Source organism: Salmo trutta, unplaced genomic scaffold (assembly GCF_901001165.1).
Source record: "Salmo trutta unplaced genomic scaffold, fSalTru1.1, whole genome shotgun sequence".
Lineage (NCBI taxonomy): Eukaryota > Metazoa > Chordata > Actinopteri > Salmoniformes > Salmonidae > Salmo > Salmo trutta.
Genome location: NW_021823319.1, coordinates 1,403,241 through 1,431,107, shown reverse-complemented (window position 1 = coordinate 1,431,107; position 27,867 = coordinate 1,403,241). Strand labels below are relative to the sequence as shown.

Here is a 27,867-nt window from a genome sequence, read left to right as displayed (position 1 = left end):
GTGGAGACACCGCCACCAAGTCATGTAGCTAGAGTGGAGACGCCGCCACGTCATGTAGCTAGAGTGGAGACACCGCCACGTCATGTAGCTAGAGTGGAGGCACCGCCACGTCATGTAGCTAGAGTGGAGGCACCGCCACGTCATGTAGCTAGAGTGGAGGCACCGCCACGTCATGTAGCTAGAGTGGAGACACCGCCACCACGTCATGTAGCTAGAGTGGAGACACCGCCACCACGTCATGTAGCTAGAGTGGAGACACCGCCACCACGTCATGTAGCTAGAGTGGAGACACCGCCACGTCATGTAGCTAGAGTGGAGACACCGCCACGTCATGTAGCTAGAGTGGAGGCACCGCCACGTCATGTAGCTAGAGTGGAGACACCGCCACGTCATGTAGCTAGAGTGGAGACACCGCCACGTCATGTAGCTAGAGTGGAGACACCGCCACGTCATGTAGCTAGAGTGGAGACACCGCCACGTCATGTAGCTAGAGTGGAGACACCGCCACGTCATGTAGCTAGAGAGGAGACACCACCACGTCATGTAGCTAGAGTGGAGACGCCACGTCATGTAGCTAGAGTGGAGACACCACCGCGTCATGTAGCTAGAGTGGAGACACCACCACGTCATGTAGCTAGAGTGGAGACACCGCCACGTCATGTAGCTAGAGTGGAGACGCCGCCACGTCATGTAGCTAGAGTGGAGACACCGCCACGTCATGTAGCTAGAGTGGAGACACCACCAAGTCATGTAGCTAGAGTGGAGACACCGCCAAGTCATGTAGCTAGAGTGGAGACGCCGCCACGTCATGTAGCTAGACTGGATACACTGTCAAGTAGCTAGACTGAATCTTACAGCATCAACTTAGTCAGTGATCAATGTTCTCTGTCGAACCGATATTATTACTGGTTGACAGCTGATATCAGTCCACCATGTTGTGTGTGTGTGTGTGTGTGTGTGTGTGTGTGTGTGTACTAACTATGCTGTCTGGGGAGAGAACAATAGCCCTTGTATTGTAAGGACAAGACCGTGTCGTACGGAAATCGAATCAATCTTATCTGACAAGCTGCTCCTGAGAGTTGAATTATTTAATGAGTTCTCTTCAGTCTGAAACCTGAGCGTAATTCAATTGCCATAAAACAACATTATGTTCTGACAAGGCTATTAAGAAATTGTTGTAATTTACTACTCTTTGGGAAGTTACGGTATGTGGCTTTTACTGTGGCGTACTAACAAACCTCACCTCTCAGACTCAGGAAAACAAGGAAATGTCTGCCATCTAGTGGCTGAAGAACAGACCTGCTAGGAGTTGGGCTTTGGTACTTTCGCTACAGCTAAACGAGATTTAGAAGGACTGCTTCGCAATAATACCTTAGCTGCAATAAGAGGAGACGAGATAATTAAAAAATACTTATTTAATATTTATTAGTATTGTCAAAGAAGTTGATGAATATAAAAACAACGTAGACAATCTCTTCTAGTTCTGTGAAATGAATTCCCCAGATATCTTTAAAACAAAGTGCTGAAACAAGGCTCTGATAGGATGGATCTACTCCACCTAAGTAAACATGGTTTACCGTGACAAAAGTAGAGCCAAAACCACCCAACAGACTACACAACCATAGAAGGACTTCATCTAAAACAGAGGTGTCATATTACATCTTATGGCGTTACAAAATACACAACAAACTATGCTGGGATAAAAAGGCACTGATTTAATACGAGGCAATTAAAATCAGATGAGTAAATAATCATACCAATAGTGTAGAATTAACCCCCATTAGTTTGTAAAAAGCACAAGCTACAGGTCTGGAAAACAGTTCAAAACAGTTCAAAACACTTACCAATACCAACACCAGAGCTACTTTACACTATCTATCTACAGGTCTGGAAACAGTTCAAAACACTTACAGTACCAACACCAGAGCTACTTTACACTATCTATCTACAGGTCTGGAAACAGTTCAAAACACTTACAGTACCAAGACCAGAGCTACTTTACACTATCTATCTACAGGTCTGGAAACAGTAACCATGAATCCATCCATAGTGGAGAGCAACAGATGCATTGACTAAGTGTACATGGTTATGGAACATCCTCTAGTGCTGTATAATCAGCAGTGGTCCAGGCATGACTCAGTTGGTAGAGCATGGTGTTTGCAACGCCAGGGTTGTGGGTTCGATTCCCACGGGGGGGACCAATACGGGAAGAAAAAAATGTATGAAATGTATGCATTCACTACTGTAAGTCGCTCTGGATAAGAGCGTCTGCTAAATGACTAAAATGTAAATGTAAAATGTATGACCTCTACAGTAATGGTTCTATTCAGTCTGGGTGGCTGAAGCGGTACAGATTGGGGGATTGAAAATAAAAAGGTAATTTCCAATTGAACTGATATATGCAGCGTTTACCGTGTATGTAGTCTCCACTAAGCGTTTACCCTGTATGTAGGCTCCACTAAGCGTTTACCCTGTATGTAGTCTCCACTAAGCGTTTACCGTGTATGTAGTCTCCACTAACCCGGGAACATTGCCTTTTAAAAACAAATTTTTCAAATCATCAGCTGTAACGATGAACTTCCAACGATTCAGATTGAACAGAGCCCTAAATCCCACAACAGTTCCAACAACGAGTGATTAAAAAACCAATTGGTCACAAAGAGGAGTGTATGATGGTCAGTCTACATGCTGAGTCTACAGTCAGGAGATCAGGTCAGTCTACAGTCAGGAGATCAGGTCAGTCTACAGTCAGGAGATCAGGTCAGTCTACAGTCAGGAGATCAGGTCAGTCTACAGTCAGGAGATCAGGTCAGTCTACAGTCAGGAGATCAGGTCAGTCTACATGCTGAGGATACGGTCAGGAGATCAGGTCAGTCTACGGTCAGGAGATCAGGTCAGTCTACAGTCAGGAGATCAGGTCAGTCTACATGCTGAGGATACGGTCAGGAGATCAGGTCAGTCTACATGCTGAGGATACAGTCAGGAGATCAGGTCAGTCTACATGCTGAGGATACGGTCAGGAGATCAGGTCAGTCTACATGCTGAGGATACAGCCAGACCAGGTCAGGAGGAGGTCAGTCTACATGGTGAGGAAACAGCCATACCAGGTCAGTCTCCATGATGAGGAAACAGCCAGACCAGGTCAGTCTACATGATGAGGAAACAGCCAGACCAGGTCAGTCTCCATGGTGAGGAAACAGCCAGACCAGGTCAGGAGGAGGTCAGTCTACATGGTGAGGAAACAGCCAGACCAGGTCAGTCTCCATGATGAGGAAACAGCCAGACCAGGTCAGTCTCCATGATGAGGAAACAGCCAGACCAGGTCAGTCTACATGATGAGGAAACAGCCAGACCAGGTCAGCTCAGTGGTCATACTCCTTGTCTATAAACTTGGCCATGGTGGATAGCTGGATGTTGGTTGTTCCCTCATAAATGGTACCTGTATAGTTACACACATGGAGAAACAGCTTTAATGACCATGACACCAATATGGGAATAGAACATTACACATTATTACATGTTATGTCCATAAATTCCACCAATAATTAAAATAGACTTTTCCTTAAATCAGTACTGGACCAAAGAGAAACCGTTCACTCAGTCTGTCTAACTGAGCCTGGATCTGCCAAAATCTCTGTCATCAACAGTCAAAGTGTGTCTGAAATAGCGCCCCATCCTCTATACAGAACGCCACAGGGCCCCATCCTCTATACAGAACGCCACAGGGCCCCATCCTCTATACAGAACGCCACAGGGCCCCATCCTCTATACAGAACGCCACAGGGCCCCATCCTCTATACAGAACGCCACAGGGCCCCATCCTCTATACAGAACGCCACAGGGCCCCATCCTCTATACAGAACGCCACAGGGCCCCATCCTCTATAGAGAACGCCACAGGGCCCCATCCTCTATACAGAACGCCACAGGGCCCCATCCTCTATACAGAACGCCACAGGGCCCCATCCTCTATACAGAACGCCACAGGGCCCCATCCTCTATACAGAACGCCACAGGGCCCCATCCTCTATACAGAACGCCACAGAGCCCCATCCTCTATACAGAACGCCACAGGGCCACACCCTCTATACAGAACGCCACAGGGCCCCATCCTCTATACAGAACGCCACAGGGCCCCATCCTCTATACAGAACGCCACAGGGCCCCATCCTCTATACAGAACGCCACAGGGCCCCATCCTCTATACAGAACGCCACAGGGCCCCATCCTCTATACAGAACGCCACAGGGCCCCATCCTCTATACAGAACGCCACAGGGCTGCAATCAACAGAAAGCACCCACCCACCCCCTCTCTCTCCTAGCACCCCCCCCCTCTCTCTCCTAGCACCCCCCCCTCTCTCCTAGCACCCCCCCTCTCTCCTAGCACCCCCCCCTCTCTCCTAGCACCCCCCCTCTCTCCTAGCACCCCCCCCCCCCCTCTCTCCTAGCACCCACACCCCCCCCCTCTCTCCTAGCACCCCCTCTCTCCTAGCACCCCCCTCTCTCCTAGCACCCCCCCCCTCTCTCCTAGCACCCCCCCTCTCTCCTAGCACCCCCCCTCTCTCCTAGCACCCCCCCTCTTTCCTAGCACCCACACCCCCTCTCTCTCTCCTAGCACCCCCCCCTCTCTCCTAGCACCCCCCCTCTCTCCTAGCACCCCCCCCCTCTCTTTCCTAGCACCCCCCCTCTCTCTCCTAGCACCCCCCCCTCTCTCCTAGCACCCACCCACCCCCCCACTCTCCTAGCACCCCCCCCTCTCTCTCCTAGCCCCCCCCCTCCTCTCCTCGCCCCCCCCCCTCTCTTTCCTAGCACCCCCCCTCTCTCCTAGCACCCCCCCTCTCTCTCCTAGCACCCCCCCTCTCTCCTAGCACCCCCCCCTCTCTTTCCTAGCACCCCCCCTCTCTCTCCTAGCATCCCCCCTCTCTCCTAGCACCCACCCACCCCCCCACTCTCCTAGCACCCCCCCCTCTCTCTCCTAGCACCCCCCTCTCTCTCCTAGCACCCCCCCTCTCTCCTAGCACCCACCCACCCCCCCACTCTCCTAGCACCCCCCCTCTCTCTCTCCTAGCACCCCCCCCCTCTCTCTCCTAGCACCCACCCCCTCTCTCTCCTAGCACCCCCCCCCTCTCTCCTAGCACCCACCCCCCTCTCTCTCTCCTAGCACCCCCCCCTCTCTCCTAGCACCCCCCCTCTCTCTCCTAGCACCCCCCCCTCTCTCCTAGCACCCCCCCCCTCTCTCTCTCCTAGCACCCCCCCCTCTCTCTCCTAGCACCCACCCCCCCTCTTTCCTAGCACCCACACCCCCTCTCTCTCTCCTAGCACCCCCCCCTCTCTCCTAGCACCCACCCCCCTCTCTCTCTCCTAGCACCCCCCCCCCTCTCTCTCCTAGCACCCCCCCCTCTCTCTCCTAGCACCCCCCCCCCTCTCTCCTAGCACCCCCCCCCTCTCTCTCCTAGCACCCCCCACTCTCTCCTAGAACACCAAGGTCAGACCAGACAGAGGAATTCCTCGAGGATCAGATTACCTTCTGTGTCGCCCAGCACCACCCGACTCCACCTTGCTGTGGCCCAATAACTAGCTAGCTCACTGTAGTTATGACGTTCCCGAGTTACACGCCCCCCCCGGGTTGCATAGCAACAGTACAGGATAGCTTTGGAACTAGCCATAGAAACATACCTATTTTACAATCTCTGTAGTATTTCTCGATAGGGTAGTCTTTGGTGAAGCCCACTCCTCCCATCCACTCGATGCATTTCGAAGTGGTCAACGTTGCGACCTAATTTACAGAGGGAGGAACAATCAAGATATTGTTAAAACAACACAAATACTGTGAGGCCGTTGTATGAAATAGTTTGGATTTGCACTGTTCATTCCCTCTATTAGAAGAGCAGGGGCGGGGGGGACCCTCTCGGAGTAGGGTGGGGGGACCCTCTCGGAGTAGGGGCGGGGGGACCCTCTCGGAGTAGGGCGGGGGGACCCTCTCGGAGCAGGGCGGGGGGACCCTCTCGGAGTAGGGGCGGGGGGACCCTCTCGGAGCAGGGGCCGGGGGGGACCCTCTCGGAGCAGGGGCCGGGGGGGACCCTCTCGGAGCAGGGGGCGGGGGGACCCTCTCGGAGCAGGGGGCGGGGGGACCCTCTCGGAGCAGGGGGCGGGGGGACCCTCTCGGAGCAGGGGCGGAGGGGGGACCCTCTCGGAGCAGGGGCGGGACCCTCTTGGAGTAGGGGCGGAGGGGGGACACTCTCGGAGCAGGGGCGGAGGGGGGACCCTCTCGGAGTAGGGGCGGGAGGGGGACCCTCTCGGAGCAGGGTTCTGATACAGGACCAGTCCAGTGATTGCTGATCTACGATCATATACTCTCACTCTGAGTTGCTTTATGAATATGGGCCTCGGTCTCTACATTCAGCTCACCTCTGAGGTGAAGTACTTGGCCATGCAGGCCTCCTTGATGAAAGGTCTTCCTGCCTCCTTCAGCCGGGCAGCGTTGTAGGTAAGCAACCTGGCAGCCTCTATCTGGGTGGCGACATGGGCAATCTGGTGCTGCATGGCCTGTAACACATTACAGAAGCATCCTTTAGATGTGGTGCTGGATGACCTGTAACACATTACAGAAGCATCCTTTAGATGTGGTGCTGCATGGCCTGTAACACATTACAGAAGCATCACGATCACTAGTGTGCTGTAGTTTCCGTTCAATACAACACCGGTTCTGTGTGGCTCAGGTGGTAGAGCATGGCGCTTGCAATTCCAGGGCTGTGGGTTCGATTCCCGCTGGGGCCAGCCAGGCTAAAAGGTATGCAGGCATGACTAAGCCGCTTTGGAATTTCTTTTTTTTAAGTGTTTGCTAAATGGCCTTGATTATTATTATTATTATTATATTAAAAACGGAGAACAATGGAGACTTTTAAAATAAAATCACAAAGATTAGTTTGATAGAAGCCAGTAAGCCACACACTGATCATAGCTGCAACACCTACAAGTGGAGAAACATTAAAATGTAATATCCAGGAAATGTATAAAAATGGTTTTAAATGAATATGTTTTACCTGGAAGTCGAAGATACGTTTGCCAAACTGAACCCTCTGTCTGGTGTAGGGAACGGCCTGGTCGAAGCAACCCTGAGCCAATCCCAACATCTGAGCAGCGATACCAATCCTGCCTTCATTCAGCATGCCGATGGCGTACTTGTATCCGTGGCCGGCTTGACCCAAGATGTTCTTCTCAGGAACCTTCGACAAAATCAGAATCGAATTTTATTCAATCGTAAAGTACATTTTCACGTACCCAGAATTTGACTTGGTGAAGTGTTGGTGCCAGCAACAGAGAAAATATTAGGCTCTGTTCCCCCGACGAAAACAACTGTTGGTCGAACAAGCTTGTCTGATGCTTTAAGCGCACTGTTTGATTAAATAATTAAAAAGACACAAAATGATTCAATAGGGTGTTCGACGGCACTTGCAGCGCTGTGTAACGATAAAACAATTTTAAAAATCAGCGAATGCCTGTGTGTGACTGGGGCACGTTGTCTCGCTCTCCTCCCTGCTGCAGCTAGCAGGCACCGCAAAACAGCAATAGTGTTTATTGTGCTGTCCGTGCTGCAACATAATTACAGACATTTCCACTTGTTGTTTCTCTGACTGAAAAGTTCTGTTAGCGTAAATGTGTCCGTCTAAATCCATCTAGTCCTCGTTCTCTTTATGTGACCAATAGGACCTGACCTATAGCCTATCATAATCCCTATTAATTGGTTATAAACTCTGAACAGCAAAATGGATACGGAGGATGTGAATAAGAAACTGGGAAAACGGGGGAATGTTTACCGGTTGCTCAGGAGGGAACGGGAAAGTCAGATACGTGGAAGACATTTGATTTAGTTGTGGAAACTACTAGAGATATGAGGGGAAAAAAACACACCAAACATCTGTTAGATTACAAAAAGAAAACATCCGACCATTTGGAACAGCGTAAACTATTTTAAGTGTACCAGAGAGAGTCTGTTCATACACGGATTGTAAAATAACGCAATTGCTGACACATTTGCCGTTTGTTTATTGTTTAGGCTAATTATTCAAGGCTACTTTTATTTCCTTTTAAAACTAAAATGTTTTGATTACATTTCTAAGCATGAATGACTCTTATGCTGTGTGATGACATGAACGAATGATTGATTGATACAGTAGCCTTTATTTAAGCAATAAGGCCCGAGGAGGTGTGGTATATGGCCAATACGTTGGTTACCTTTGCCATTACGCACATAGCAACGGTAACCAATACGCTGGTTACCTTTCCCATTACGCACATAGCAACGGTAACCAATACGCTGGTTACCTTTGCCATTACGCACATAGCAACGGTAACCAATACGCTGGTTACCTTTGCCATTACGCACATAGCAACGGTAACCAATACGCTGGTTACCTTTGCCATTACGCACATAGCAACGGTAACCAATACGCTGGTTACCTTTCCCATTACGCACATAGCAACGGTAACCAATACGCTGGTTACCTTTGCCATTATGCACATAGCAACGTGGTCGAAGGAAAGAGGGCAAAGTCAAAGGCGCACTGAAGATCACGGTTCAGAACGACGGACAGCGACAGCTATCCAACGTGGGAGAAAACACATTCGTTATAAAATAATATTATTTTTGTTATTATTAGGTGTTGCACCGTTGTTCTTACATAATATAACCAATATATAATAATTTCAGTAGCACATGTCTTAACAGTGATGGACTATGCCATCCCCACGGCCTCCGCAACGGATTGGTTCACACAGACAGACGCAAATCACATGGGTGTCCTGTACGCCAATGAAAAACAATGTAATAATTTGAGACTGCTCGACTAAAGAAATCTCTGTCGACTAACAGTCAACTAAACGGGGTCAGCCCTACAAAATATATAGACAGAATCTAAAATATGGATACAATAAAAAAACAAAATGGCCACTTCTAGAGAGTACAGACACATTTCATATAATCAGCTAGAAGGTAGAGTCATTATTATACACGTACATTACCGTTCAATCAACATGCTTCTGATCTGATGAAACAGGTTGATGCCTATCAGATTCACCTTTTCATCGCTGGTTGTTGGGACTGTCTATATTTAAATTGTGTGTGGACTCTACCTTGATATTATCCAGGTTGAAGAGCCTACCTACCTTGATATTGTCCAGGTTGAAGAGCCTACCTACCTTGATGTTGTCCCGGTTGAAGAGCCCACCTACCTTGATGTTATCCAGGTTGAAGAGCCCACCTACCTTGATGTTATCCAGGTTGAGAGGACAGGTTGAAGAGCCTACCTACCTTGATGTTATCCAGGTTGAGAGGACAGGTTGAAGAAGCTCTCAGACCCAGTTTGTTCTCCTTCTTGCCGATCTGAAGCCCCTCGGTGTCTCTGTCCACGATGAAGCAGGTGATACCTCTGTGACCCTGTCAACAAAAGAGGAAGATACTGTCATTTACTGCTTGATACAAAAATCACAAAACTTTATTGGTCACATACACAGGTTCCAACAGCGTGTAAAACCAGGAAGGAGCTGTTTCCTAGGAGCTACCTCTCAACAGGACATATCAAACACTAAGGAGAAACTCCTCTACAGCCTGAAGACAAACACTACCATAACTACTACAGGTTGGAAGGATTGGAATAACCAAGTTACCGGACCATAAGGCCTGGAAATCAAGGATATGTTCCTTAGAAATGAAACGGGGGAAAAACTGTTCAAAACAGAGGGAAACGGAGGTTACTATCTGAACTTGTCCAATAATAAATTACGTTTTCATTTTCCGTTGCACAGCGTTTTAAAAAAAATGTTATGCTTCGGTGTGCCCCTAATGAACTAGACCCTGTTGTTCGGTGACTGCGTGGGTTTGTTCGGTGAGGGTTTGTTCGGTGACTGCGTGGGTTTGTTCGGTGACAGCGTGGATTTGTTCGGTGACTGCATGGGTTTGTTCGGTGACTGCGTGGGTTTGTTCGGTGACTGCGTGGGTTTGTTCGGTGACAGCGTGGATTTGTTCGGTGACTGCATGGGTTTGTTCGGTGACTGCGTGGGTTTGTTCGGTGACTGCGAGGGTTTGTTCGGTGACTGCGAGGGTTTGTTCGGTGACTGCGTGGGTTTGTTCGGTGACCGCGTGGGTTTGTTCGGTGACTGCGTGGGTTTGTTCGGTGGCTGCGTGGGTTTGTTCGGTGGCTGCGTGGGTTTGTTCGGTGACTGTTGTTCGGTGACTGCGCGGGTTTGTTCGGTGACTGGGTGGGTTTGTTCGGTGACTGCGTGGGTTTGTTCGGTGACTGCGTGGGTTTGTTCGGTGACTGCGTGGGTTTGTTCGGTGACTGTTGTTCGGTGACTGCGTGGGTTTGTTCTGTGACTGCGCGGGTTTGTTCGGTGACTGCGTGGGTTTGTTCGGTGACTACGTGGGTTTGTTCGGTGACTACGTGGGTTTGTTCGGTGACTGCGCGGGTTTGTTCGGTGACTGCGCGGGTTTGTTCGGTGACTGGGTGGGTTTGTTCGGTGACTGCGTGGGTTTGTTCGGTGACTGCGTGGGTTTGTTCGGTGACTGCGCGGGTTTGTTCGGTGACTGCGCGGGTTTGTTCGGTGACTGCGTGGGTTTGTTCGGTGACTGCGTGGGTTTGTTCGGTGACTACGTGGGTTTGTTTGGTGACTGCGTGGGTTTGTTCGGTGGCTGCGCGGGTTTGTTCGGTGAGGGTTTGTTCGGTGACTGAGTGGGTTTGTTTGGTGACTACGTGGGTTTGTTTGGTGACTGCGTGGGTTTGTTCGGTGGCTGCGCGGGTTTGTTCGGTGAGGGTTTGTTCGGTGACTACGTGGGTTTGTTTGGTGACTGTGTCGGTTTGTTCGGTGAGGGTTTGTTCGGTGACTGCGTGGGTTTGTTCGGTGAGGGTTTGTTCGGTGACTGAGTGGGTTTGTTCGGTGACTGCGTGGGTTTGAACTCACAGCGGACGGGTCCACGTTGGCCATCACCAGAAACACACCAGCTTGCTCTGCGTTACTGATCCACATCTTGGAACCGTTGATGACGTAATAGTCCCCGTGTTTGTCAGCACGCGTCTTCAGAGAGAAGGCGTCGCTCCCCGACTCTGCTTCTGACAGGCAGAAACTACCAACCTACAGGACAACAAGGTATCAGTATCATTACATGGACAGGAACTACCAACCTACAGGACAACAAGGTATCAGTATCATTACATGGACAGGTCTGGAACTACCAACCTACAGGACAACAAGGTATCAGTATCATTACATGGACAGGTCTGGAACTACCAACCTACAGGACAACAAGGTATCAGTATCATTACATGGACAGGTCTGGAACTACCAACCTACAGGACAACAAGGTATCAGTATCATTACATGGACAGGTCTGGAACTACCAACCTACAGGACAACAAGGTATCATTACATGGACAGGTCTGGAACTACCAACCTACAAGACAACAAGGTATCAGTATCATTACATGGACAGGTCTAGAACTACCAACCTACTGGACAACAAGGTATCATTACATGGACAGGTCTGGAACTACCAACCTACAGGACAACAAGGTATCAGTATCATTACATGGACAGGTCTGGAACTACCAACCTACAGGACAACAAGGTATCAGTATCATTACATGGACAGGTCTGGAACTACCAACCTACTGGACAACAAGGTATCAAAAACATAATTCTACTTTGACATTACGGGGTATTGTGTGTAGGCCAGTGACCCCCCCCAAACATCAATGTATCCATTTTAAATTCAGGCTGTAACAACAACATGTGTTTAAAAGTGAAGTGGTGTGAATATTTTCTGAAGGGGGTGTCGGTCTGTTAAATGTCTTGTGAACCAGTAGCTCCCTCTGCTGGCTATAATCAAGAGAGGTTAGCTACATGATCAGAAGCTTTATTTAAACTTACTAGCACACCCTTAAATCAAAACACATGGATACACACTACCCTTAATACAAAACACATGGATACACACTACCCTTAAATCAAAACACATAGATACACACTACCCTTAAATCAAAACACATAGATACACACTACCCTTAAATCAAAACACATAGATACACACTACCCTTAAATCAAAACACATAGATACACACTACCCTTAAATCAAAACACATAGATACACACTACCCTTAAATCAAAACACATAGATACACACTACCCTTAAATCAAAACACATAGATACACACTACCCTTAAATCAAAACACATGGATACACACTACCCTTAAATCAAAACACATAGATACACACTACCCTTAAATCAAAACACATAGATACACACTACCCTTAAATCAAAACACATAGATACACACTACCCTTAAATCAAAACACATAGATACACACTACCCTTAAATCAAAACACATAGATACACACTACCCTTAAATCAAAACACATAGATACACACTACCCTTAAATCAAAACACATAGATACACACTACCCTTAAATCAAAACACATAGATACACACTACCCTTAAATCAAAACACATAGATACACACTACCCTTAAATCAAAACACATAGATACACACTACCCTTAAATCAAAACACATAGATACACACTACCCTTAAATCAAAACACATAGATACACACTACCCTTAAATCAAAACACATAGATACACACTACCCTTAAATCAAAACACATAGATACACACTACCCTTAAATCAAAACACATAGATACACACTACCCTTAAATCAAAACACATAGATACACACTACCCTTAAATCAAAACACATAGATACACACTACCCTTAAATCAAAACACATAGATACACACTACCCTTAAATCAAAACACATAGATACACACTACCCTTAAATCAAAACACATGGATACACACTACCCTTAAATCAAAACACATAGATACACACTACCCTTAAATCAAAACACATAGATACACACTACCCTTAAATCAAAACACATGGATACACACTACCCTTAAATCAAAACACATAGATACACACTACCCTTAAATCAAAACACATAGATACACACTACCCTTAAATCAAAACACATAGATACACACTACCCTTAAATCAAAACACATAGATACACACTACCCTTAAATCAAAACACATAGATACACACTACCCTTAAATCAAAACACATAGATACACACTACCCTTAAATCAAAACACATAGATACACACTACCCTTAAATCAAACCACATAGATACACACTACCCTTAAATCAAAACACATAGATACACACTACCCTTAAATCAAAACACATAGATACACACTACCCTTAAATCAAAACACATAGATACACACTACCTCTCACTACCCTTAAATCAAAACACATGGATACCCATTTTGCCTCTCGGCTAGAAACCTGCTTAATAAAATCAACCCGAAGTGCAACCTGTTACCATGTCTGTTGACAGTCGGCTGAGATACCGTTCTTTCTGGGCCGCGGTCCCCAGCTTGGTAAACAGCGTGTTGATGAGGGTGTTCTGGATGTCACACAGCACGGCCACGGAGGCGTCCACTTTAGCCAGCTCCTCAATGACCAGGATGGAGGAGAAGAACGTGGATCCGGTGCCTCCGTACTCTGGGTCGATCTCTACGCCCATCAGCTGGGAAGTGACAATGAATCATCTGACAAATTAATGAGGAATAAACAACTATATACAACAGGGCCGGTGTTCTATTTGTTTTGACAACAGGGGCGGTGTTCTATTTGTTTTGACAACAGGGGAGTGTTCTATTTGTTTTGACAACAGGGGGGGGTGTTATTTTTGTTTTGACAACAGGGGCGGTGTTTGTTCTTTTTGTTTTGACAACAGGGGCGGTGTTCTTTTTGTTTTGACAACAGGGGAGTGTTCTTTTTGTTTTGACAACAGGGGCGGTGTTTGTTCTTTTTGTTTTGACAACAGGGGAGTGTTCTTTTTGTTTTGACAACATGGGGGGGTGTTATTTTTGTTTTGACAAGAGGGGAGTGTTCTATTTGTTTTGACAACAGGGGGGGTGTTATTTTTGTTTTGACAACAGGGGCGGTGTTCTATTTGTTTTGACAACAGGGGCGGTGTTTGTTCTTTTTGTTTTGACAACAGGGGCGGTGTTTGTTCTTTTTGTTTTGACAACAGGGGCGGTGTTTGTTCTTTTTGTTTTGACAACAGGGGCGGTGTTTGTTCTTTTTGTTTTGACAACAGGACGGTGTTCTTTTTGTTTTGACAACAGGGGAGTGTTCTTTTTGTTTTGACAACAGGGCGGTGTTCTTTTTGTTTTGACAACAGGGCGGTGTTCTTTTTGTTTTGACAACAGGGCGGTGTTCTATTTGTTTTGACAACAGGGGAGTGTTCTTTTTGTTTTGACAACAGGGCGGTGTTCTATTTGTTTTGACAACAGGGCGGTGTTCTTTTTGTTTTGACAACAGGGCGGTGTTCTTTTTGTTTTGACAACAGGGCGGTGTTCTATTTGTTTTGACAACAGGGGAGTGTTCTTTTTGTTTTGACAACAGGGCGGTGTTCTTTTTGTTTTGACAACAGGGGCGGTGTTTGTTCTTTTTGTTTTGACAACAGGGGCGGTGTTTGTTCTTTTTGTTTTGACAACAGGGCGGTGTTCTATTTGTTTTGACAACAGGGGAGTGTTCTTTTTGTTTTGACAACAGGGCGGTGTTCTATTTGTTTTGACAACAGGGCGGTGTTCTTTTTGTTTTGACAACAGGGGGGTGTTCAGGACATATGTCCAGGTAGTCTCTCCATGTTCTAGTCCATTGTCTTCTGTTTGGTGTCTAATGAACATGACGGCGGTAAGTTAGGTTTCTTCCACGGTAACAGAATTATGCTGGGACTTCCAAATGTTACTAAACAAAAAAACATTTATTTCAAAGTTTAACAAACCAACTCCATGCACAGGGACTGCTGAATATTTTACAGAAATACATCCACTAGAAGAACTGCGCCGATGCAAAGTTTGGTAACAGTATTTCGGTAAAAACTTCCCTCCGTTTTTTTATGTGAGGACGCTTTACAAAAACTCAAAATATACACCGAGTGTACAAAACATTAGGAACACCTTCCTAATATTGAGTTGCACCCCCCTTTTCCTTCAGAACATCCTCGATTCGTCCGAACATGGACTCTACAAGGTATTGAAAGCGTTCCACAGGGGATGCTGGTCCATGTTGACTCCAATGCTTCCCACAGTTGTGTCCAGTTGGCTGGATGTCCTTTGGGTGTTGGACCATTCTGGATACACACAGGAAACTGTTGAGCGTGAAAAACCCAGCAGCGTTGCAGTTCTTGACACAAACCGGTGCGCCTGGCACCTACTACAATACCCTGTTAAAAGGCACTTAAAATCTTTAGTCTTCCCCATTCACCCTCTGAATGGCACACATACACAATCAATGTCTCAATTGTCTCAAGGCTTAAAAATCCTTCTTTAACCCGTCTCCTCCCCTTCATCTACACTGATTGAAGTGGATTTAACAAGTGACATCAATAAGGGATCATAGCTTCCACCTGGATTCACCTGGTCAGTCTGTTATGAAATGTTTTGTACACTCAGTTGAGAATTAAGATTCCAAGATGTCTGCAGAAAGAATGGGACATCAGTAGACATGACACCTCGACTTTAAAAAATATAGATATTTTGCTTATTGAACTACACTAAGTTGATTTACATTACAACTACCTCTTCCCCTACTGTATTTATTTATCTCCTTTGCACCCCATTATTTCTACTTTGCACTTTCTTCCACTACAAATCTACCATTCCAGTGTTTAATTGCTATATTGTATTTACTTTGCCACCGTGGCCTTTTTTTGCCTTTACCTCCCTTATCTCACCTCATTTGCTCACATTGTATATAGACTTATTGTTCTACTGTATTATTGACTGTATGTTTGTTTTACTCCATGTGTAACTCTGTGTTGTTGTATGATGTCGAACTGCTTTGCTTTATCTTGTCCAGGTCGCAGTTGTAAATGAGAACTTGTTCTCAACTTGCCTACCTGGTTAAATAAAGGTGAAATAAAAATAAATAAAAATAAAAACATCAGGTAACAGAATTACGGTAACGGATTTACATCATGAGTCCCTGATCAGTATTCTACTGAAATGCATAATTATGGCTATTCATATAATTATCTTCATGGTGATGTATCCTGGTTAATATCCTGCTTTACATATCTGGGTATTATTCTAATGAGCTCCGCCCCCAAAACAAGACCAAATTTGGTTGGTCCAGACAAGACCAAATCTGAACCAATCATAGACGTCTATGTTTCACATCACAGTATAGTTCAGTACAGTAGATATGTTCGGTGAAGTACATTATACTGGACATAACAGTATGTCAGTGGAAGAGAGGACAGTAACAGGAGACACTATGAGCTGAACGACTGGGCTGGAATATTCCATTATGGCCTTTCTCTTGCATTTCAAAGATGGTACAAAAAAAAAAATATATATATGCATGTTTTTTATTTTCTTTGTATTATCTTTTACCAGATCTAATGTGTTATATTATCCTACATTCATTTCACAAACTTCAAAGTGTTTCCTTTCAAATGGTATCAAGAATCAACATATCCTTGCTTCAGGTCCTGAGCTGCAGGCAGTTAGATTTGTCATTTTGAAAATTGAAAAAAAAAAAAAAACGATACCTTTTTGAGAGAGAAAAAACTAAGGGTCAAAATGACCTCACCTTGCGAGGGTAACTGCACTTAGCTTTAGCTTTCATTTCCCCCACTGACATGCTCCTATGGGCTTCACGTTGGTTCTAAATGGGTCCTTTTACACGGAATTGCCCTTAGCCTAATGACCATAGGATGTAAAGAAGAGAAACACATACCCCCTGTTCAAAGAGTGACTTTATCACTTCCGGGTCCATATGAGAGTTTTCGTCCATCTTCGACACAAACGGGGCAAGACGCTCCTGTGCAAACTTGTTCACTGTTCAAATATGAGACAGTAAAATGAAATGCAGTGTGACTTGATTAACTGAACTTACATAGAACCAAATTCATGACAAATCAGACCAATCCATAGCATGATCCAGTCTGTTTATTAAATCTTATTGGTTGGTTGTAGTGCTATATACACACACCACACACAATACCAGTCAAAAGTTTGGACACACCTACTCATTCCAGGGTTTTTCTTTATTTGTACTATTTTCTAAATTGTAGAATTATAGTGAAGACATCAAAACTATGATATAACACAAAATATAGTTTAGATTCTTCAAAGTAGCCACCCTTTGCCTTGATGACAGCTTTGCACACTCTTAGCATTCTCTCAACCAGCTTGATGAGCTAGTCACCTGGAATGAATTTCAATTAACAGGTGTGCCTTGTTAAAAGTTCATTTTCCTTCGTAATAAGTTTGGGGCAATCAGTTGTATTGTGACAAGGTAGGGTTGGTATACAGAAGATATCCCTATTTAGTAAAAGACCAAGTCCATATTATGGCAAGAACAGTTCAAATAAGCAAAGATAAATGACAGTCCATCATTACTTTAAGACATGAAGGTCAGTCAATCTGGAACATTTCAAGAACTTTGAAAGTTTCTTCAAGTGCAGTCGCAAAAAACATTTACATTACATTTACATTTAAGGCATTTAGCAGACGCTCTTATCCAGAGCGACTTACAAATTGGTGCATTCACCTTATGATATCCAGTGGAACAACCACTTACAATAGTGCATCTAAATCTTTTAGGGGGGGGGGGTTAGAAGGATTACTTTATCCTATCCCAGGTATTCCTTAAAGAGGTGGGGTTTCAGGTGTCTCCGGAAGGTGGTGATTGACTCCGCTGTCCTGGCGTCGTGAGGGAGCTTGTTCCACCATTGGGGTGCCAGAGCAGCGAACAGTTTTGACTGGGCTGAGCGGGAACTGTGCTTCCTCAGAGGTAGGGAGGCGAGCAGGCCAGAGGTGGATGAAGCACTATGATGAAACTGGCTCTCATGAGGACCACCACAGGAATGGAAGACCCAGAGTTATCTCTGCTGCTGAGGATAAGTTCATTAGAGTTACCGACCTCAGAAATTGCAGCCCAAATAAATGCTTCACAGAGTTCAAGTAACAGACACATCTCAACATCAACTGTTCAGAGGAGTCTGCCGGTCCACCCTCCGTTGGACTGATGAGTCCAAATTTGAGATTTTTAGTTCCAACCGCTGTGTCTTCCCACCGTGAAGCATGGAGGAGGTGTCATGGTGTGGGGTGCTTTGCTGGTGACACTGTCTGTGATTTATTTAGAATTCAAGGCAGTCTTAGCCAGCATGGCTACCACAGCATTCTGCAGTGATACGCCATCCCATCTGGTTTGCGCATAGTGGGACGATCATTTGTTTTTCAACAGGACTATGACCCAACACACCTCCAGGCTGTGTAAGGACTATTTGACCATCAGATTACCTGGCCTCCGCAATCACCCGACCTAAACTCAATTGAGATGGTTTCGGATGAGTTGGACTGCAGAGTGAAGGACAAGTAGCCATCAAGTAGTCAGCATTGGTGGGAACTCCTTCAAGACTGTTGGAAAAGCTCTCCTCGTGAAGCTGGTTGAGAGAATTCCATGAGTGTGTAAAGCTGTCATCAAGGCAAAGGGTGGATACTTTGTAAAATATAACATTTGATTTGTGTAACACTTTTTTGCTTACTACATGATTCCATATGTGTCATTCCATAGTTTTGATGTCTTCACTATTATTCTGCAATGTAGAAAATAGTTCAAATGAAGAAAAACCCTTGAATGAGAAGGTGTCCAAACTTTTGACTGGTACTGTGTGTGTGACATATATTATATATCTCCTTTGTTGCTCTGCCTAGTATATATCCTGCATGGTCCAACTCACCAGCATCCCTCATCATCCCCTCCTCCTCAGAATATGTCTGTAGTGGAGGGTAGGAGACCCCCAGAGCAGCAGCCTGCTCTGCAGACACGTCTGGTTGGGTGGATCTGTTCCGCAGCCCATGTTGGCACACACTCCATGGTCGGGACACCTGCCTACCAACCTGAAATAACACAGTTACATTTTCGCTGATGGATGACATGATACAACTTGAGTGTCTAGGCAAAAAGTTGCTACTCTACTCAATCGCAAAATAGATTTGCCTGGCTACCCAAACTCCTTGTTGAGGCAGCCATCCATTTGAATTCAATCACTTTTGAATTCTAACCTTTTTTTGACAGCACCCCTTTTGACTTGAACGAAACCTTCCATACATATTTGCCCATCGTAGAAGTGCTCAGAAAGTGACTTTTTGGACATGAATACAAAAACATTCAAGGGAAATGTGACCTATTATGCATACCCCACCATAGCATGAGACATCCATGTCTTCATCACTGGAAAAAATAAACAGTTGAGTTTGATTTCATAAAAGCTTACAAACAGGGTTGTCAAAACTATTTTATAATTTATTGAAAAAAAAAAGCTTTTTAATTTAAAAATGACATTTATTAACCTTAAATATAAATAATCTACAAAAGCTTTAACTCCTTTTTTTCCTTAATTATTTGAAAGTAGAAATTCCTATTTGATTACCATTTTAGTACATTTATCCGCCAAAACATTATACCCACCCTGTATTCAAGATCATGTTGTCTCAACCAATTGTGGGCACAAGTAGGGCTACAACACATGCCAATATTGTTGGAGGTCCAGACATCAGAGAACGTTGACTTGAAATGGGAATATCTGTTGTTTTAAATGAAACTGTCAATCCTCCATAGGAAACCTATTGAAATCATAGAAATACTAGAATAGACATCACCATTCAAGTTGCCATTCAACGGAGGGTGGACCGGCAGCCATATTTGTGGTAGTAATTAGAAGAAAATATTGAAATTACAATGGTGTACCAGCTAAATTACAGTGGTCTGAAGGGATAGGTATATTCTATAATTTATATTTCTATGATTTGAAATTACCCACTCTGTATTCAAGAGCATGTTGTGTCTCAACCAATGGTGGGCGACAACGTATGAGAATATGGAGTACAAAAATCGGAGTTTACGCGTTTTTAGATAATTGACGTTATAGGTTAAAAACTGTGATATTTAAAAAATATAAAAAAACTTTTTTAAAAATGAAATTATAAAATAGTTTGACAAGCCTGTTTGTAAGCTTTTATGATAAAAATAAACGGTCGAGTTTTCCAGTGATGAAGACATGGATGTCTCATGATATGCCGAATAGGTGAACTTTGAGCACTTTAACTCTTGAATGTTTTGGCATATTTATATATTTTTTTTAAAAGTCACTTTCTGAGCACTTCTACAGCGGGCAAATAGTCTACGTAGCTAGCGAAAATAGAGCAGTGGAACAATTCAGTTTGAGTCGTCAGACAACAAAAATATATCCATACTCCAGCATAAGTGAATATGAGAGAGTGGTGGCTATAACGTTATACGACAAGATAAAAGCAGTGACACAAGGAAGGACATTTCTTCATGAGTAACTTGTGGTGTAACTGACGCAGGCGGTAGCTAACTAGCTATGTAATGTTTATTAGCATGCAGCTAACTAGCTATGTAATGTTTATTAGCATGCATCTAACTAGCTATGTAATGTTTATTAGCATGCAGCTAACTAGCTATGTAATGTTTATTAGCATGCAGCTAACTAGCTATGTAATGTTTATTAGCATGCAGCTAACTAGCTATGCAATGTTTATTAGCATGCAGCTAACTAGCTATGTAACGTTTATTAGCATGCAGCTAACTAGCTATGTAATGTTTATTAGCATGCAGCTAACTAGCTATGTAATGTTTATTAGCATGCAGCTAACTAGCCAACGCGTTATGTGATAGCAGGTTATGCAATGGGGTAATATAAAGTTAAAAAAAACACTGGCTAAGTTAGTATTTCTAATTAAGTATGACAACATATCATAAAACAACAATGTGAACGAAGAAACTGTTTTTTTGCATCACTATTCGTCTCACCTTTGAGAAGCACCTGATCAAGGACGACGCCATGTTTTTCTCTTGTTTACATGTGAGTGTGTTCCCTTCTGTACGGACCGGGTGAAACAGCGACCACTGGAACCGTTTCGCATCTTCCACCTTTGGTAGACCGTATCACCTCTTATTAACTCATACGTCTTCAATATTTTAAATACGCAGGGCATTTTTAATCAAATAAACATCTTCATCTTTCTGCTGTTGTATTTCCAACTAGGGAGTTTTCACTGACAGCTATGTGTTTCTGAAATGGGAGTCATTTTACTGTCGCATAGCTACTATAACACATCCCTGCTCCTTCTCTGTTGTTTTTAGCACAACCGGCTAACAATAACTTGTCATCACACATTGTTATTGTCGTAGATAGTGTTTGAAATGTCCATCTTAACATAAGACCGGATGGGTAACGCGTAAATTATCGTATATATATATATATATTGTTTTTTAACGGTGCTGTGATTGACGACCAGCTGGTAAGTAAAAATGGCTAGCGTACATTACTACCGTTATACATTAACATTACTACCGTTATACATTACTACCGTTATACATTACTACTGTTATACATTACTAACGTTATACATTACTACCGTTATACATTAACATTACTACCGTTATACATTACTACCGTTAAACATTACTACTGTTAAACATTACTAACGTTATACATTACTACCGTTATACATTAGCATTACTACCGTTATACATTACTTCCGTTAAACATTACTACCGTTATACATTACTACTGTTAAACATTACTAACGTTATACATTACTACCGTTATACATTAACATTACTACCGTTATACATTACTACCGTTATACATTACTACTGTTAAACATTACTAACGTTATACATTACTACCGTTATACATTAACATTACTACCGCTATACATTACTACCGTTAAACATTACTACCGTTAAACATTACTACCGTTATACATTACTACCGTTATACATTACTACCGTTATACATTACTACTGTTAAACATTACTAACGTTATACATTACTACCGTTATACATTAACATTACTACCGTTATACATTAACATTACTACCGTTATACATTACTACCGTTATACATTACTACCGTTATACCGTTATACATTACTACTGTTATACATTACTACTGTTAAACATTACTACTGTTATACATTACTACCGTTATACATTACTAATGTTATACCGTTATACATTACTACCGTTATACATTACTACCGTTATACATTACTACCGTTATACCGTTATACATTACTACCGTTATACATTACTACCGTTATACCGTTATACATTACTACCGTTATACATTACTAACGTTATACATTACTGCTGTTATACATTAACATTACTACTGTTATACATTACTACTGTTAAACATTACTACTGTTATACATTACTACCGTTATACATTACTACCGTTATACATTACTAACGTTATACATTACTACTGTTATACATTACTACCGTTATACATTACTACTGTTATACATTACTACCGTTATACATTACGTTATACATTACTACCGTTATACATTACTACCGTTATACATTACTAACGTTATACATTACTAACGTTATACATTACTACCGTTATACATTACTAACGTTATACATTACTACCGTTATACAAGCTAACGTTATACATTACTACTGTTATACATTACTACCGTTAAACATTACTACCATTATACATCACTAACGTTATACATTACTACCGTTATACATTACTAACGTTATACATTACTACCGTTATACATTACTACCGTTATACATTAACATTACTACCGTTATACATTACTACCGTTATACATTACTACCGTTATACATTACTACTGTTATACATTACTACCGTTATTAACGAGCAACGCCGGTAGTAGTGAAAGTGAGAGATGGGCTGTGTATAAAATGCTGCTACATTGTCATGTTGCCACTGTTATGAGATGTTTTTTGGTGCCAATATACTTATTTATCATCGTAACTGACTGCCCACATCATGTATTATGGTTATATCCTTGATCATCACTCTCAATTACATTACATTTAGAGAGGCTTTGGATGAAGGTGTTTTCTGTAAGAGGGAGTTTTATTAATAAGAACCGCGACGGTCGGTGTGAACATTAAGGACATAGCTTGCTGGACGGGTTTTGGAAGCATAATAACCGTATCTTTCATATCGGGCAAAACAATATATATATAAGTTGTTAAACATGATACGCTTTTATAGGGTTTAGATTCCCCACACGGCCATATTTACACGTTACTGCATCTAACCTGTGTGGAAACGGAGTAAACATAAAATAAAAATACTGTCATCTGCAACATTTAAAACAAGTGTTCACTACATGAAATGTTTATTTTGTATTTGTGAAATTATTTTTGTTGTGCTATCAAAGTAGAGCGATTTATGTTTCAAGAACCGTACCGCAATCGCTTCACGTTTAGATGGGAGTATCTGGCTGTTTTGGCTTCCAGAACCAATTCATCCTTAAACAGAACATGTAAGTTATTTAGACTAAAGACTAACGTTAGGCTCATTTAGTCCAATATCGGCTATAGGTTATGCCATACATACAGTAGTATTGTAACAATTATCATGTGGTTCATTATGTTTAATCGTCAAGCAGGTAGTTTAGTGGTTAGAGACAGGTAGTTTAGTGGTTAGAGGCAGGTAGCCAAGTGGTTAGAGGCAGGTAGTCTAGTGGTTAGAGGCAGGTAGCCTAGTGGTTAGAGGCAGGTAGCCTAGTGGTTAGAGGCAGGTAGCCTAGTGGTTAGAGGGGGGAGGCAGGTAGCCTAGTGGTTAGAGGCAGGTAGCCTAGTGGTTAGAGGCAGGTAGTCTAGTGGTTAGAGACAGGTAGTTTAGTGGTTAGAGGCAGGTAGCCAAGTGGTTAGAGGCAGGTAGCCTAGTGGTTAGAGGCAGGTAGCCTAGTGGTTAGAGGGGGGAGGCAGGTAGCCTAGTGGTTAGAGGCAGGTAGCCTAGTGGTTAGAGGCAGGTAGTCTTGTGGTTAGAGACAGGTAGTTTAGTGGTTAGAGGCAGGTAGCCAAGTGGTTAGAGGCAGGTAGCCTAGTGGTTAGAGACAGGTAGCCTAGTGGTTAGAGGCAGGTAGCCAAGTGGTTAGAGGCAGGTAGCCTAGTGGTTAGAGGCAGGTAGCCTAGTGGTTAGAGACAGGTAGCCTAGTGGTTAGAGGCAGGTAGTTTAGTGGTTAGAGGCAGGTAGCCTAGTGGTTAGAGAGGGAGGCAGGTAGCCTAGTGGTTAGAGGCAGGTAGTTTAGTGGTTAGAGGCAGGTAGCCTAGTGGTTAGAGGCAGGTAGCCTAGTGGTTAGAGGGGGAGGCAGGTAGCCTAGTGGTTAGAGAGGGAGGCAGGTAGCCTAGTGGTTAGAGGCAGGTAGCCTAGTGGTTAGAGGCAGGTAGCCTAGTGGTTAGAGGCAGGTAGCCTAGTGGTTAGAGGCAGGTAGCCTAGTGGTTAGAGGCAGGTAGCCTAGTGGTTAGAGCGTTGGGCCAGTAACCGAAAGGGTTGCTAGATTGAATCCCCGAGTTGACGAGGTAAAAATCTGTCGTTCTGCCCCCTGAACAAGGCAGTTAACCCCACTGTTCCCCAGTAGGCCGTCATTGTTAATAAGAATTTGTTCTTAATTGACTTGCCTAGTTTTAAATAAAGGTTTTAAAAATATATATATTATTGCCTTATCTTACAGGTTGGGGGGGTGATCAGAAGTCATCACAATACACCCCATCTTGCCAAATGGACGATGATCTAAAACCTCTGGATTTCATAAAGGACTTTCAAGAGTACCTGACACAGCAAACGCACCATGTCAACATGATCTCAGGCTCTGTCTGCGGGGAGATGGAGCCTGACCACCTCCAAGCTGGTGAGACTGTTATGAACACTATCAGAGTAGTTCACTTTCAATTAGGATGGATCTTTTTCAACATGGCCAAAATAGGCCATATCCCTCATTTTTTCTGTAGGAAGTTAAACCCAGTGGAACAGGGCCCAGCGCTACGGGGAATAACCTAATAAGTCTGTTTGAACAATTTTGTAATGTTTTTATTTTATTTTGTGGCGATGGGCCGTCATCCAAAAGGGGTCCTCTGGAGGAGCAATGAGTGTGTTTTTTATGTTTAGATACCATATTGTGGACATATTTACTTCACAAAGATGACCCTAATGCATCTCAAGTAATCCTCTCATATCTTTCAAGCACCAGACAAAAACAGGACTGCGCCACAAATGGTTTCTGACTAGATTGTCTGCCAGAATACATTTTTTCCACCGGAAATAGATCAATGTAAAATGTGATTTTACAAATCCTGCTTCCGGATAAGTTCTAGATGTGATTTGAGCTACAGACCTCGGCTTTTGTGTGTCTGTGAAGTTTGGGTATTGTTTAGAGGTATCAATTTCCGGTGAAAAAATGTACTGTAAAGTATCTATTTAATTGTATGTCTTGTGGTCTCCTCTCCCAGTAGCAGCAGCTGCTATCCCAGAGAGTGATCATCACAATGGATCAATGGAAGTTCCTCTGGATGACAACAACTCTGGGCTTCTGGTGGACGGCTTCCAGAGGACCTTCGACGGCAAGCTCAAATGTAGCTACTGCAGCTACGCCAGTAAAGGCACCGCTCGCCTGATAGAGCACATCAGAATTCACACAGGTAAAATGGACCATCCCATCTGGCATTTGCCCAACATGCCAGATGGTCAGTCCGCCCCTGCACTGTCCATATAGTTAAGATCTTATTTTTTTAACTACATTTTTAAATGGATGTTGGAAATGTGCCAAGACGTTGAAATAAACCTAAACATCCCCCTCTTTGTTGATTAACAGGAGAGAAGCCTCATCGCTGCCAGCTGTGCCCGTTCGCCTCTGCCTACGAGCGTCACCTTGAGGCCCACATGCGCTCCCACACGGGAGAGAAACCCTACAAGTGTGACCTCTGCTCCTTCCGTTGCAGCGACCGCAGCAACCTGTCCCACCACCGCCGGCGTCGCCACAAGCTTCTACCCATGAAGGGGTCGGTGCTGCCCTCTTTCCTCTCCAACAAGAAGATGCTGAACGTCCTACAGAAGAAGAAGAGCGGCAGCTCCCTGGGCCTGGGAGGTTACAGCAGACACCTCCTCATCAACTTCAGCCCTCCCTCCATGGTGGTGGGGAAACCAGACTACCTGAACCACGAGGCGTACGAGAACAATGTGAAGGACCATGGGACTGGAGGAGGAGGAGGAGGAGGAGGAGGTGCCAGCAGGGATGTCAACAGTGACATGGCGCTGGACAACAATCCACTGAACCAGCTGTCTACGCTGGCAGGCCAGTTATCCAACCTCCCCCCAGTGGACCAGACCCCTGTATCTCCTGACAGACTGTCCTGTAACGACGTCAAGCCGTTCCTCATCCAGCAGGCGTCCGGTGCACCGATTGCAGTGTCGGTATCTTTATCCACCAGTCAAAGTGGTGCCCACCACCACCACTACCACCACCACCACCACCAAACCTCCTCTCCAACCAGCCCCGAGGACCTCCAAACCCCTGCAGGCCATAGCAGGAACTACATCCCCAGCCCTGTAGACCCAGAACCGAGCAGTGAACACAGTGTACACACACGCACCAGCTCGGCTAGCATTAGTAACAGCCAGCCCAGTACCCCTGCCTTACCCGGTAGCACACAGGACCCAGATCCACAGATGTTGCACAGCTGTCAGCATTGCGACACCTACTTCTCTGACAACATCCTGTATACTATTCACATGGGTTGCCACGGCTATGAGAACCCCTTCCAGTGTAATATCTGTGGCTGTAAGTGCAGGAACAAGTACGACTTTGCCTGCCATTTTGCTCGCGGGCAGCACACGCAGTGACTGACCTCCACAGTAAAACCAAGAGGAATTTGAATGATGTTTGGCGTCTCACAGAGCACATTAACTTAACTCCGTGTTTATGATAATCAGGGATCAGAGCGATTCTGATCTATATTTTATTGTATTGTTTTTTTTTGTTTTGTTTGTTTTTTATGATATAACTTAAGAGAGTGAGAGTTACTTTGAAATGAGGAATTGATGCTTCTATAAATGGGAAAGTAATCTGGAGGTTGGAGACGTTTAATCATGTGTCCTCCTCGGTGCCATCTGAGAATTTAAAAGAAGTCACTTCTTATCATTTGTATTTAACTTGGCAAATCAGTTAAGAACAAATTCATATTTACAATGACGGCCAAACCCGGGCCAAACCCGGACGACGCCGGGCCAATTGTGCGCCGCCCTATGGGACTCCCAATCACAGGCCGGATGTGATACAGCCTGGATTCGAACCAGGTACTGTTGTGACACCTCTTGCACTGAGATGCAGTGTCTTAGACCGCTGCGCCACACGAGACTCTGAATTAGTTACATCAATATTGGTGATATTACATGCGAGTGACAAAACGTATAGTTTAAATAGCGATTACAAGGTATCTGGTTGCTGTGGTTAGAGTTTAAACAGTTCTGACCTTGCCTTATTTAAAATAAATATATAATTATTTCACCTTTATTTAACCAGGTAGGCCAGTTAAGAACAAGTTCTCATTTACAACTGCGACCTGGCCAAGATAAAGCAAAGCAGTGCGACACAAACAACAAAACAGAGTTACACATGGAATAAACAAATGTACAGTCAATAACACAATAGAAAAAGTCTATATACAGTGTGTGCAAATGGCGTGAGGAGGCAAGGCATGAAGCAAAGAACATAGGTGTTCAACATTGACCAACAGACATGCTTTACTATACATTGTGTATAATAGTGTCTCACTTTATTGTGAGTGTAAAACTTAACATTATATTAACGGCTTGACGTCAATGACATCTGTGTATATTAATGCTTCAGCTTAGACATTATTTCACTCTGTATTTTACTCTGCTCTGTTCCACATTCAGATTGATTCCATG

General features: G+C 44.1%; 2 protein-coding genes across 7 annotated transcripts; one reads left to right on the top strand and one right to left on the bottom strand.

Annotated features, from left to right (window-relative positions):
- Nucleotides 1-1,410: 1,410 nt before the first annotated feature.
- On the bottom strand, nucleotides 1,411-21,024 carry LOC115190109 (short/branched chain specific acyl-CoA dehydrogenase, mitochondrial). Of its 2 annotated transcripts, XM_029748593.1 has the most exons (10): nucleotides 20,925-21,024; nucleotides 18,829-18,988; nucleotides 16,821-16,921; nucleotides 13,390-13,596; nucleotides 10,957-11,127; nucleotides 9,311-9,436; nucleotides 7,044-7,226; nucleotides 6,409-6,546; nucleotides 5,677-5,776; nucleotides 1,411-3,439 (listed from the first exon to the last, which is right to left on the bottom strand). In XM_029748593.1, exons 1-10 carry the CDS (start codon nucleotides 20,955-20,957, stop codon nucleotides 3,363-3,365), a joined length of 1,296 nt encoding a protein of 431 aa, XP_029604453.1. In that variant the 5' UTR covers nucleotides 20,958-21,024; the 3' UTR covers nucleotides 1,411-3,362. The 2 variants fall into 2 exon arrangements, with proteins under 2 accessions (XP_029604453.1, XP_029604454.1); XM_029748594.1 differs by lacking the exon at nucleotides 13,390-13,596.
- LOC115190108 (zinc finger protein Pegasus) lies at nucleotides 20,924-27,172 on the top strand. 5 transcript variants are annotated; one of them, XM_029748589.1, is made up of 5 exons: nucleotides 21,339-21,415; nucleotides 23,336-23,440; nucleotides 24,635-24,811; nucleotides 25,413-25,598; nucleotides 25,772-27,172. In XM_029748589.1, the coding sequence occupies exons 2-5, from the start codon at nucleotides 23,347-23,349 to the stop codon at nucleotides 26,797-26,799; spliced, it is 1,485 nt and encodes a 494-aa protein (XP_029604449.1). In that variant the 5' UTR covers nucleotides 21,339-21,415; nucleotides 23,336-23,346; the 3' UTR covers nucleotides 26,800-27,172. The 5 variants fall into 5 exon arrangements, with proteins under 5 accessions (XP_029604451.1, XP_029604452.1, XP_029604450.1 ...); XM_029748588.1 differs by having other exon boundaries at nucleotides 25,410-25,598; XM_029748591.1 differs by lacking the exons at nucleotides 21,339-21,415; nucleotides 23,336-23,440 and adding an exon at nucleotides 20,924-21,049 and having other exon boundaries at nucleotides 25,410-25,598.
- Nucleotides 27,173-27,867: the final 695 nt, after the last annotated feature.